This window comes from Ranitomeya imitator, chromosome 3, assembly GCF_032444005.1.
Source record: "Ranitomeya imitator isolate aRanImi1 chromosome 3, aRanImi1.pri, whole genome shotgun sequence".
NCBI classification, from domain to species: domain Eukaryota; kingdom Metazoa; phylum Chordata; class Amphibia; order Anura; family Dendrobatidae; genus Ranitomeya; species Ranitomeya imitator.
This window is the reverse complement of record NC_091284.1, coordinates 587,187,639-587,200,859: the sequence shown is the minus strand read 5'-3', so window position 1 is coordinate 587,200,859 and position 13,221 is coordinate 587,187,639. Positions and strand designations below refer to the sequence as shown.

General features: G+C 45.5%; 1 protein-coding gene across 2 annotated transcripts in view; it reads left to right on the top strand.

The window, feature by feature from the left end:
- Positions 1 to 10,599, top strand: part of GPC6 (glypican 6) — a 1,713,043-nt gene extending 1,702,444 nt beyond the window's left edge. For both annotated transcript variants that reach the window (XM_069758052.1, XM_069758051.1), the window contains one exon: positions 10,179 to 10,599. In XM_069758052.1, the coding sequence (XP_069614153.1) occupies positions 10,179 to 10,381 (203 nt within the window). In that variant the 3' untranslated portion in view covers positions 10,382 to 10,599. The remainder of the gene's footprint in view (positions 1 to 10,178) is intronic.
- Positions 10,600 to 13,221: the final 2,622 nt, after the last annotated feature.

Genomic DNA, 13,221 nt, shown 5'->3' with positions numbered 1-13,221 from the left:
ATAATATCTGCACCATCCCCAATGGGGCTCACAATCTAAATTCCCTATCAGTATGTGTTTGGAGTACGGGAGAAAACCGGAGAACCCAGAGGAAAGCCACCATGTCTATTAAGTGATTTAAGTGATGAGAACCTGTAAAAATGATGCTTGCCAAAAAAACTGCTTTTTTTGCCAAGCAAGAAGATGGTGAATTAGCTTTAGGGTCATTGAAAGGAAGCAGGAGGAGAAAAAGACAGTAGCCCATTATGTCCTCGAAGGCAAAACCTTACCCCTTACTAGGAAATGCTCATTAAACCCAAGAGAAATGAGAAGCTGCCTGACTCAGCGCCATTAAAACTGGATTGGATTTAGCTACATGTAAGTGTAGCATAGTTATAGTGTTAAAGGGACATTAAATCTAGAAATGAATGATTAAATTAAGCAAGAAATATAGCTTTCCTCATTTCCTCGTTGGAATCCCCAAAAAGAACACCAGGGTTAGTCTCTTGATGGCCAGTTCGATGCCCTTAGCTGAATAGATTCAACAATATTTTGTCCTACTGCAAGGAAGGTAAGTAAGGCTTCTGCTGCAGTCAGTTGCCTTACAGCCAGACACAGAACAGCGTGAAAGAATGAGGGCAATATGGCTGTGTTCCCTAGACACTTTCTTTTTCTATTTTGAAATGTGAGACTTATTAGGAGCATAAAAGGATTTGTAAAAATACTATATAGCAGATACATTTTTTGCCAGTCCTTTATGTCCCTGCTCCTTCTCTCCCATTTATCAAAAGTCATAGCATCATTACAATCATAACAAAAAAATCAGGATTTCACTTCAGGGCAGAGAGATCATTGGAAAATTGCAAGAGCGATGCATTCTGGGAATTAAGGTAAATGAAATCCCAGCACGTATAGTGCTGTCAGAATGCTGATTGAAAAAACTTAGTGGATGTCAAATTTTATTCATAAGAATCAGGACAGTTCATAAACATACAAAACTAGCAGGGATGAGCGAGCACTAAAATGTTTGGGTGCTCGATGTTTGAATAAAGCAATTCCTAATATTCGCATGCTCGTTTCGAGTATGGATGGTAAAAGTTCAGAATGGAAGGAGAAAAACATGGGAAGACCCCGGAAAGCATCTCCGACTCCCAGATCGCTGCTGAGAACAATGGTGTCACACTTTTACTCCACTTTAAGGACTTTAAGAAACATTATTTTCGGTATAATTACTTGTATGTAAGGCAAAATGTAAAAATAATTTAAAAAAAAATTAGTTTAAGTAAACCAAAAATTTTTTTAAATTAAAAAATAGGAAATTTCAGTTTAATTTATGAAGGAAGCAAAATCTGGCAAAAATTCTGTTGAAATTGTCATGTATTGGTACTCCTAAACTCATAAAGGCTATGCACTTTTGAGGGTTATATACACAGAAAATGTACTCCAGACCATGGAATAATCTATGGGTGAGCAATATAGTACTGATAACGGTATGTGCACATGTGAGTACAATATCTGCACCATTTCTGCATCTTTTGGCATTAAAAATGCAGATGCAAAAATGCGTGTTTTTGCCTGCGTTATTGATTGATTTGAGTGAACTGACTGTTGAAAAACGCATGGCAAAAATGCACAGAGAACTGACATGTCGCAGATTATTTTCTGCACCAAATCTGCAAGTCAAAAATACTCAACATGCGTGCATGACACTTCAGATTTCTCATTCACTTTGCTGGCATCAGGTTTTGCTTCAGGTTTCGTCATAAATCCGAGCAGAAAACAACAACAAAAACTCACTAAATCTGCAATGTGTTCACACGGCCTAAATTTTTTCACAAGATTTTTGATGGTTATACACCAACAAAATGTACCCAAGATTACGTAATACCTTATGGATGAGCAGTATAATACAGATACATTTTGAACAAGTTTTTATAGGTTTATATAGCAACTAAATATACCCAAGAAGATGTAATACCCTATGAGTGAGAAATATAATACCAAAAAATTTTTAACAAGTATTTTGAAGGTTATATACCAACAAAATGTGCTCCAAAGAAATAGTCTACAGGTGAGCATTATAACAGTGATAAGTAGTGATGAGCGAGTATGCTCGTTACTCGAGTTTCTCCGAGCATGCTCAGGTGGTCTCCGAGAATTTCAATGTGCTCAGAGATTTAGTTTATGTCGACGCAGCTGCATGATTTGTGGCTGCTAGAACGCACCAAATAATATTAAGGAAAATATAAGGTGTGTTCGCAGCCCGGGGTCCACCATGCAGAGATGACACCTACTGCTCGGTAATGGCAGGCAGTATATGGCAGTATAATGTGAACACCTGGAACGTCTGCTTGCCGCTGATCAATGCAGGTTACAATGGCTGAACCTGGGACGGCATTAGTAACCAGATGCACAGTATCAGCTTGAGCCAGACTCTGGGGCTGATATCTCTGCTAAGCAGGCTCCTCTGTAGCTGAGGAAGAATGGGAGACCGCAGAGGACATGGTTCGAGATTCCCCATGTGCAGCGGCAGGAACTTGACACCTAACATTACCCCCCTCCTAGGGCCTCACTACAAAAGCTGAGGAGCAGTGGCGTAACTACCGCGGTCGCAGCGGTCGCCAGTGCGACCGGGCCCGGCAGGTCAGGGGCCCGGGCCCGGCAGGCAGGCTCGGACTGGCAGTGCCTCCCCCCGCTCCAGGGCCTCCCCCCCCTTCCCCGCCGCCGCCGCTGCCTTGAATACTCACCCTGCTCCAGCGATGGTCTCGGCGTCTGCACTGCAGCTCGTTCCTGCTTGAGCAGTCACGTGACACCGCTCATTAAGATCATGAATATGCGCATATTCATGATCTTAATGAACGGTGTCACATGACCGCTCAAGCAGGAAGAAGGTGCTGCGCCGGCGCCGCCGTCTGGAGTCGGGACAGAGCGCGAGGGATGTCGGCACGGCCGTGCAGTGGGAAGACAGGTGAGTATGAGGGACGAGGGACGGGGGGACGGGAGGACGGGGGAACGGGGGGGGGGATGAAGGAGGACATAAGCCGGCGCGCCGAGCAGGAGCGGAGAGCTAAGCCTGCATACAGGGGGGAATATGAGCCATGCAGGGGGGGATATGAGCCATGCAGGGGGGAATATGAGCCATGCAGGGGGGAATATGAGCCATGCATACAGGAGGGGTAATATGAGCTATGTATATGGGATAGGAGGGAGATGAGCCATGCATACAGGAGGGGGGTCATTATACAGTATTGAGCATCATGTGTGGCCGTTATACAGTATGCAGCATCATGTGTGGCCATTATACAGTATGGAGCATCATGTGTGGTGGCCGTTATACAGTATTGAGCATCATGTGTGGCCATTATTCTATGGGGGTTACATTGAGTTGTATGGCAGGGCTGCAGGGGGGGGGCCCCATTTGGAAGTTCGCACCGGGGCCCCTAACTTTGTAGTTACGCCACTGCTGAGGAGCCTGAATGTGCTGCAATGAGCTGAGGAGCCTGAATGTGCTCAACAGTTTTCCACGTCCTGTCCTCAGGGCCATGACCCTTCCAGTCCACCAGATAGTACCTTTTGCCCCATACCACCTTGCACCCAATGAAAGCGTTCACCTCATAATCGTTGGTGGACGAATCCAATGTCCTGGCAGATGACTCAGCAAACCTGGACATGTGGATGGGCTTTAGAAGGGACACATGAAAGGTATTGGTGATACCAAGGCGTGGAGGAAGGGCCAGACGATAGAATACAGGGTTGACCTGTTCCAGGACCTTGAAGGGACCTATGTAGCGAGGCACAAACTTAGTGGACTCAACTCGCAGCCGGATGTTACAGGCGGAGAGCCACACTAAGTCACCAGGAGCAAAGGTCGGAGAGGGGCGTCGGTGTGCATCGGCGGAGACCCTCATTCTCTCTTTGGAGGCCCGGATAGCATCCTGTGTGCAGTCCCAAATGTGACGTGCCTCCACCGCCCTAGAGTCGGTGGATGACATGGGCATGGGCACAGGGACACGCGGATGCTGGCCGTAGCTAAGGAGGAATGGGGTCTGCCCAGTGGAGTCAGCTACGGCATTGTTCAGCGCAAACTCTGCCCACACTAGCAAGGATGACCAGTCATCCTGCCTGGTCGAAAAAAAAAAGTCACAGGTATGTGACCAGGGTTTGGTTAGCCCTCTCTACCAACCCATTCATCTTGGGATGATACGCTGAAGAGAGGTGCAGCTCAATGCTGTGTACATGACAGAGCTCTCTCCAGAGCAGAGACACAAACTGGGGACCCCAGTAACTGACAATTTTGTCCGGCATACCGTATAGGCAGAAAATGTGCTTAATGAATAACGCCACCAAGGCCCGTGCAGAAGGTACCTGTGGAAAAGGCAACAAGTGCCTACCCAGATAACGGTGCAGCTAAGAGACTTGGGTAAGCCCACCACAAAATCCATCTCGATTATTTCCCAGGGCCTGTCTGCCACCGGCAGGGGGTAAAGTAGCCCAGCAGGCTGTGGCCGAGGAGAACGATTCTTGGTGCAGGAGACACACGCCCAAATATAGTCTTTGAGGTCACTGGACATATGCAGCCACTAGTACGTCCTCACCAGGAGCTCGGGTGTCCTCTTGATCCCAAAATGTCCACCCACCCTGGATGAGTGGGCTCAAGAGAGAACCTCTGGTCACTAACCAAGTGGCACAAAGGTCTTGCCGGGAGGCACAGACTCTAGCGAGACCGGGGCCACAGTTCTCAGGCTCTCTGAAAGGACAATTAGCCAAGGCTCCTCCTCTTCCTCCCTCCTCAGTTGACACTACGGAGAGAGCATCGGCTTGAGTGTTCTTCTCCCCGGACAGAAAGTGGAGTGTGAAGTGGAATCGGGAGAAGAACAAGGACCATCTAGCCTGGCGAGAATTTAGCCGCTGGGCAGTCTGCAGGTAAACCACATTTTTGTGGCCGGTGTACACTTGGAAGGGAAATCAAGCCCCCTCCAGGAGGTTTCTCCACTCCGAAAAGGCCTACTTCATGACTAGCAACTCCCTGTCCCTGATGGAATAGTTCCCCTCCGCCGGTGAGAAGGACTTAGAGAAGAAGAAGCAAAGATGCTTCTGACATTGAACATCCTTTTAGAAGAGGACTGCTCCATCACCGACGGATGAGGCATCCACCTCCATAATGAAAGGTTTATCTACATCAGGGCAATGTAAAATGTGAGCACTAGCGAAATGTGACTTGATAGAGAGGAAGGCCTTGGAGACCTCCTCCGCCTACAATTTTGGATCAGCTCCCTTCTTGGTGAGGGCAACCAAGGGAACTACCAATGTTGAGTCGTGGGGAATGAACTGGTGATAATAGTTAATGAACCCCATAAAGCACTGCACCGCTTTGAGAGAATGGAGTTCCTGCCAGTCCATCACAGCTTGTAGCTTGGCAGGATCCATAGCCAATCCCTGGGCGGAGATGATATAGCCCAGGAAAGGCAAGAACTCCTGCTCAAACACACACTTCTCCAACTTGGCATAGAGGGAGTTTGCCTGTAGGAGGTTGAAGACTTTGCAAACATCTCTCCGGTGGGAGTCTATATCTGGAGAGTAGATAAGAATATCATCCAGATAGATTACGACCGAGGTGGTGAGCATATCCCGGAAGATATCGTTTACAATGTCTTGGAAAATGGCAGGGGCATTACAGAGCCTGAATAGCATCACTAATCGTAGTGGGCGTCCCTGGTGTTAAATGCCATCTTACATTTGTCCCCCTCACAGATGTGAATCAGGTTGTAAGCACCCCGCAGATCAAGCTTGGTAAAAACCCTGACTCCCCGCAATCTATCAAAGAGCTCAGATATCGGAGCAGAGGATACTTGTTCTTAACGTTGATGGCGCTAAGACCCCTGTAATCTATGCATGGACGTAATTCTCCATTCTTCTTCTGCACAAGGAAGAACCCCGCCCCTGCAGGTGACACTCACTTCCTAATGAATCCTCTTGCCATATTCTCCTGAATGTACTGGGTCATGGCCTCCATCTCTGGGAGAGATAGGGGATAGACTCGACCCCGGGGAGGCTCTGCACCAGGCGAGAGGTCAATAGGACAGACATAGAGGCGGTGAGGCAAAGGGTCTCCGCAGCCTTCTTGGAAAACACATCCACATAGGGCCAATAGTGTTTGGGAAGAGAGGAAAGATCTGCAGGTACCTCTGTAGTAGCAACCTGAATGCACTCCCTCAGACATCTTCCCTCACAGGATTCACTGCATAACAAAACTTTCCCTGTGGACCACTCTATATGAGGGTAGTGGTAACGTAACCAGGGTATCCCTAACAGGACCTCATCAATTTCCTAGGGAATGACAAGCAAGGAGATTATTTCCTGATGGAACGGTGACATAGAATGGGTAACTGGGATGGTTTGATGTGTTATCTGTGAGGGCAGTGTTGACCAGTTTACCACTCGAACGGTCACTGGTTTGTCAAGCATCACCATGGGTATTGCATGCCGTTGGGCGAAGGCAGATGATATGAAGTTGACCTCCGCCCCAGAATCCATGCAAAGTTTCTACCGTATGAGTGGATGGGCCTTTGGTTATTGTCCCATTGAAGGACAGTTTGGAGGAAAATGCCGCTGTGTCCAGTAAACCAGCTCCTACGGTCACTAAATGGGGACATTTTCCCGACTGCTGAGGACATCTGGAGGCAAGATGTCTTGACTGCCAGCAGACATGACAGACCTTGAGTGCACGAGCGGTCCGGGAAATAGATCCCACTTGTGACACCTCCATGGCCTCATGTGGCTCAGATGCCTGGACCGGTGACTCCAGAGGTTTGGCGAAGGTGGGAGCCAGCCGAAACCTCTGCCTACACTGGGCTCGCTCCAACCTTTGCTCGTTAAAACGAAAGTCGATGCGAGTTGATACCGCTATTAGCTCCTCTAGTGTTGCAGGATTCTCCCTGGTGGCCAAAGCATTCTTCACATGGTCAGCCAGTCCCCTCCAAAATACCCCTGTGATTAAGACTTTGTCCGGCCACTCCAGCTCAGATGCTAAAGTCCGGAAGTGGACAGCAAAATGGCTGACCATGGATGAGCCCTGTGTCTGTGCCAGCAGTTGGAGCACCGTATCATGGGTGACTCAAGGTCCCAAAAAGACCTGTTTCAGAGCTCAGGAGCCACGGAGCACTCTGCACCACATGATCGTCGCGCTCCCTCAGCTGATTGGCCCACTCCAATGCCCTGTCTGACAGGAGGGATATTATGTATCCCACCTTGGCCCGCTCTGGCCAAAGAGAGAGACGCCGAGAGTGGTCAGGACATAGCAAAGGGTCAGATAGCTGAAGACAGCAGTGCAGTACAAAATGGGGCAGACAGGAGATTAGTAAGAGTACCAAGCCAAAGGTCAGAGCCAGAAACGAACAGTAAGCACAGAATCACGAAGCAATGCACAGAACGAGAACACGGACCGGATCATACACGAGAAGGCAAATGGACTACACAGTATGCAAGCACACCAGGGGCTCAGAAACACAGCCAGAACAGATGTTTCACTGACAAAGATTCCCAGACAAAGGCAGGTAAATATAGTCCTCCCCAAACCAAAAGGAGGCCATACAAAATTAACCCTGAGAGGACAAGGAAGGAACACTGTCTACAACCATGACAGTAACCCAACTACATTTTTAAACTTTTTTTTAGTGCTATATATAGCGAAAATATACTCCAAAACACGGAATAGTGTGTGGGTAAGAAACATGAAGAAGCAAGCAAAATTTTCAAATGCTTTTTTCTGCTGTTATATATCACCAAAATGTGACAGAAAGCATGTAATACTCTATGGATGAGTAATCTAATCCTGAAATATTTTTATACACTGTTTGTAAGTTTTACATACCACTGTAATGCAACAATAACTGTGTTAAGCTGTATGGATGAGTCACTGAATCCATTTAAAATATTTTGAGGAAAAATATTTTGATAGTGTAGTTGATGTATTTAAACAGTCATAAAGGCTTTGCAGAAAGTGCAAAGCCAGACAGAAATTATAAGGAGGGTCATCCCTAGACCCCTCAAAGGCAGCAACTTGCAGGCTTCATTAAAATATTGAATATTACAAACACTTTATGTGCTGCTGTCATCTGGTGGTATGAAAAAATGTGGGCTAATCCAGACTTTGTTCATTTTATGAGAGTGAGCCTGCCTGCATTTTCTGTTGACAGGCAAAGGCACTTGTCTGTTACGACCATTCTGGCAGCACTAAAAACCCGCTCAGACAAGATGCTAGTGGCAGGGCAGTACAACACCTCCAAGGCATAGAGGGACAGCTCATGCCAGGGGTCCAACAATGATACCCAATAGATGAATATCACAGAGGAATTAGGGACCACGCTGATTTGGTCGGCTAAATATTGCTTGACCATCTTAAAAAAATGTCATTCCTTGTAAAAATACCCAGACAAAAGCCATGGGTGCTGGGCTCATGTCATGAAATTGCAGTGTACCCCTGCTTCTGCTGTGTTTCTTCTTGGCCTCTCCTCCTTGGTTAGGCAAAAAATCTCCATACAGCCCACACTTCTCCATCTCCACCATGATGATGATTCTTTATCTTCTCCTCCTTCTCCCTTTCTTCCTCCTCATTCCCATCCTCAGCACATCCACGTAGTAGAGAGGGGACGAAGTTTGTGTGGCTTCTAGCCTCGGTTGCGCTAGCCACTAGCTTATTTTCCTCCTCAGTGTCCACCTCCTCATTGTTACCCAATCCACGCTGAGCAGATGAGATAAGGCTGGGTTGGCTACAATCTCTGTGTTATGTCTTCCTCCATCCCTACCTAGTCCGCATGCAAAGATTCATGTTTAATTGTAAGCAGAGACTTAAGTAGGCACAGAAGCAAGATAGTTGCACTGACTATGACATTATCATGAAAAAACAAACAAAAAAAGAGAATGGTGCCTCAGCAAGTATTATGTAGTAGATAGCCGCTGATACTGCAGTTAGGATCCAGATTCCATTTGACCATCAGATAAGTTAGAAAAAAAAATCATGTAAATATTTGTAGAATATGACTAATGGCTATGGCCAGAAACACGTAAGAATGCCACATGATTTTACTATCTGTCTGGACTACTTTTTTAAAAGAATGAAATAAAGAAGCATTTTTTTTTTAAATTTAGTTTGCTGATCCAATTTTTTTTTTTAAGACATTATCGCCGCTCACCATCTTTGTGGAGTCTTCAAAGTCTTGGAAAACTGCAGAAATGTCGGAAATGTACCCTTTCAGCATTTGGGCCTGTGGGTGGGTGTCTGGGAACTTTCTTTTTTGTTCCAAGGTCTGGGATAGGGACAGCTGACTGCTGTGCTGGGACAAGGATTTGGAAGTGCCTAATGATGATCCCTGTCTACAGACTGTATTCCTTCACTTTCCCTGCTTCTGCAACTCTCTCTCCCTCCCTAGGCTAAATGCAGATTGTATGTGATACAAATGATTAGCCCTTAAAAGGGCTGTTAGGATGATGGCTCAGCTTGAGCACCAGTATCAACACTACAGGCCTGTGATTCCTTATACTGTGCACATAGGCACTCTTTCCCTCCAATACGAAGTGTCACAGAGTTGTGCAATGGCGTCAGTGTGCAGAGTCAGGCAGCGCTTGTCCTTTTATAATTCCAGATGATGTCAGATGGCCAGCAAAACACAGCAATGCCACAACCAAGATGGCTACAACATTACAGTGACTCACAAGCCATCCCTTCATGCTTATTGGTTGTGTAATAGATGCAGGGATTTGAGTTTTACATCGAGCATCGTCTATTACTCGAATCCGAGCACCGTGATTATCGAGTGATAGCTGAGTAACACTGAGCATGCTCACTCATCCCTGTATGTAATGAACAGCAAAAATAGTTTTAACTGTTGGCGGATAGGGGGAACAAAATATGTTTCATAGTTCCATACTACAGACCATACACTGAGTTGCAGTGAGTTATGCCTCATACACACAAAACCACACTGTATTTCAAAGCATTCCTGTAGAACAAGACCATATAGCAATGGTTCCAATAACGCCTAAAATAGTAATACTGGTATTATTCTCTATATTTAATATAAATATGGATATTGTAGCTTTATAGTTTTCGTGAATGTTGCTGGCACTGATATGGTATGCAGACACTACTATTACTTAAGAGCTGACTATTAAACAGATATTTGTCTATTTTTTTCCCAAAGGTGAAGAAACAAGTGGCTCAGGGAGTGGCAGTGGCTGCACAGATGACATCTGTCCCACGGAGTATGACTATATCACCACAGAAGCTCTACCCTTTGAACCAGACAGGAGAGAGCTGGAATATTCTGCGGCACCTGCTCTTAAACAGTCGCTCATTGTACTGTTCACATCCATAGTCCTAGTACTGGGGAGACAATGGAGATAATCAAAACAATTCCAGGACAACAACAGAAACTGTTTTAGTTATGAAAATAGTCAATTATCTTCTTTTTATGACACGCCTGGACAATGGACCATTTCCCACCAAATGCTGACAATTTTCTACGTACATTCTTCTTACCTATATCACGTGTCTCTTTATTTCTTGACTCCAGCAGAAATCACACTACAAATGTTACTAAAATAAATGTCTTCATTCCAAGACTTTTTAGTATGAAAATTCTATTGATTGTGCTAAATATTGGATTTTATTTGTATACATATATACAGTGGGGCAAAAAAGTATTTAGTCAGTCAGCAATAGTGCAAGTTCCACCACTTAAAAAGATGAGAGGCGTCTGTAATTTACATCATAGGTAGACCTCAACTATGGGAGACAAACTGAGAATAAAAAATCCAGAAAATCACATTGTCTGTTTTTTTATCATTTTTTTGCATATTATGGTGGAAAATAAGTATTTGGTCAGAAACAAACAATCAAGATTTCTGGCTCTCACAGACCTGTAACTTCTTCTTTATGAGTCTCCTCTTTCCTCCACTCATTACCTGTAGTAATGGCACCTGTTTAAACTTGTTATCAGTATAAAAAGACACCTGTGCACACCCTCAAACAGTCTGACTCCAAATTCCACTATGGTGAAGACCAAAGAGCTGTCAAAGGACACCAGAAACAAAATTGTAGCCTTGCACCAGGCTGGGAAGACTGAATCTGCAATAGCCAACCAGCTTGGAGTGAAGAAATCAACAGTGGGAGCAATAATTAGAAAATGGAAGACATACAAGACCACTGATAATCTCCCTCGATCTGGGGCTCCACGCAAAATCCCACCCCATGGGGTCAGAATGATCACAAGAACGGTGAGCAAAAATCTCAGAACCACACGGGGGGACCTAGTGAATGAACTGCAGAGAGCTGGGACCAATGTAACAAGGCCTACCATAAGTAACACACTACGTCACCATGGAATCAGATCCTGCAGTGCCAGACGTGTCCCACTGCTTAAGCCAGTACATGTCCGGGCCCGTATGAAGTTTGCTAGAGAGCATTTGGATGATCCAGAGGAGTTTTGGGAGAATGTCCTATGGTCTGATGAAACCAAACTGGAACTGTTTGGTAGAAACACAACTTGTCGTGTTTGGAGGAAAAAGAATACTGAGTTGCATCCATCAAACACCATACCTACTGTAAAGCATGGTGGTGGAAACATCATGCTTTGGGGCTGTTTCTCTGCAAAGGGGCCAGGACGACTGATCCGGGTACATAAAAGAATGAATGGGGCCATGTATCGTGAGATTTTGAGTGCAAACCTCCTTCCATCAGCAAGGGCATTGAAGATGAAACGTGGCTGGGTCTTTCAACATGACAATGATCCAAAGCACACCACCAGGGCAACGAAGGAGTGGCTTCGTAAGAAGCATTTCAAGGTCCTGGAGTGGCCTAGCCAGTCTCCAGATCTCAACCCTATAGAAAACCTTTGGAGGGAGTTGAAAGTCCGTGTTGCCAAGCGAAAAGCCAAAAACATCACTGCTCTAGAGGAGATCTGCATGGGGGAATGGGCCAACATACCAACAACAGTGTGTGGCAACCTTGTGAAGACTTACAGAAAACGTTTGACCTCTGTCATTGCCAACAAAGGATATATTACAAAGTATTGAGATGAAATTTTGTTTCTGACCAAATACTTATTTTCCACCATAATATGCAAATAAAATGTTAAAAAAACAGACAATGTGATTTTCTGGATTATTTTTTCTCAGTTTGTCTCCCATAGTTGAGGTCTACCTATGATGTAAATTACAGACGCCTCTCATCTTTTTAAGTGGTGGAACTTGCACTATTGCTGACTAAATACTTTTTTGCCCCACTGTATACGGTATATATACGTATATATACGTGGTCAAAATCGTTGGCACTCCTCGTTTAATGACAGAAAAATCCACAATGGTCACAGAAATAACTTGAATCTGACAAAAGTAATAATAAAAGATCTATGAAAATGAAAAAATTAAAGTCAGACATTGCTTTTCAACGATGTTGGCACAGAATTTAAAAAAAAAATGAAACTCGTGAAATAGGCTTGCAAAGAAATGATGGTACCATTTGGTAGGTGCTGGGGATTCACCCTCTGCACAGAATGGATCCCGAGCCTTATCTTCCTCTGCAGTCTCCCATCTAGTTCAAACCACAGTGGATGCTGCTCAGCAGAGATATTAGTCTTGGTGTCTCGCTCAGATTCAGTCTGTGAGCATGGTTACTGCTGCCTTGTCAGGTTCTGCTTTAGCAACCAATAATAGACTGCAGCGAGCAATCACTCCTGAGTTTAAGTCCTGGTTTCGCTTTACTGGGCATGCTCGTGGGATGACTTCTCGCTGGTGCTCGCCGGTCACATGCTCAGGTCCTAGTCCAGCTCCGGATTGGCCAGTGAGCAAGGTCCTGTCAGATTGACAGAAACTATAAAAGGATCTTTGGTGCGCCCGTCGGTGCGCTAAGATCATTTATGTTTGGTGTGTGTGAGAAATCTAACGGTAGTGTGGACTCAGCTATATTATGTGCTCAGGGCAGGCTCAGTGCCTTTAGAATTCTGGCTTCTCCAGAGAGGAGATTGTGTGGTTGAATTCAGGGCAGGCGCTAGTGCCTTTCGAATTCTGGCCCCTCCAGAGAAGAGTTCGGTGAGTGATTGGAGTCCACTACCGGTTCCCTTGCCCCAGAGGGCTTGCGTTCTCCTGTGGAGTTAACAGGGTGTGCGGTTAGCGCCATATTTCTCTGCGGCTGTGTGCCAATAAACACAGTGCTAAAGCAGAGTTCCTTTTCTGTCGCTGTGTGCG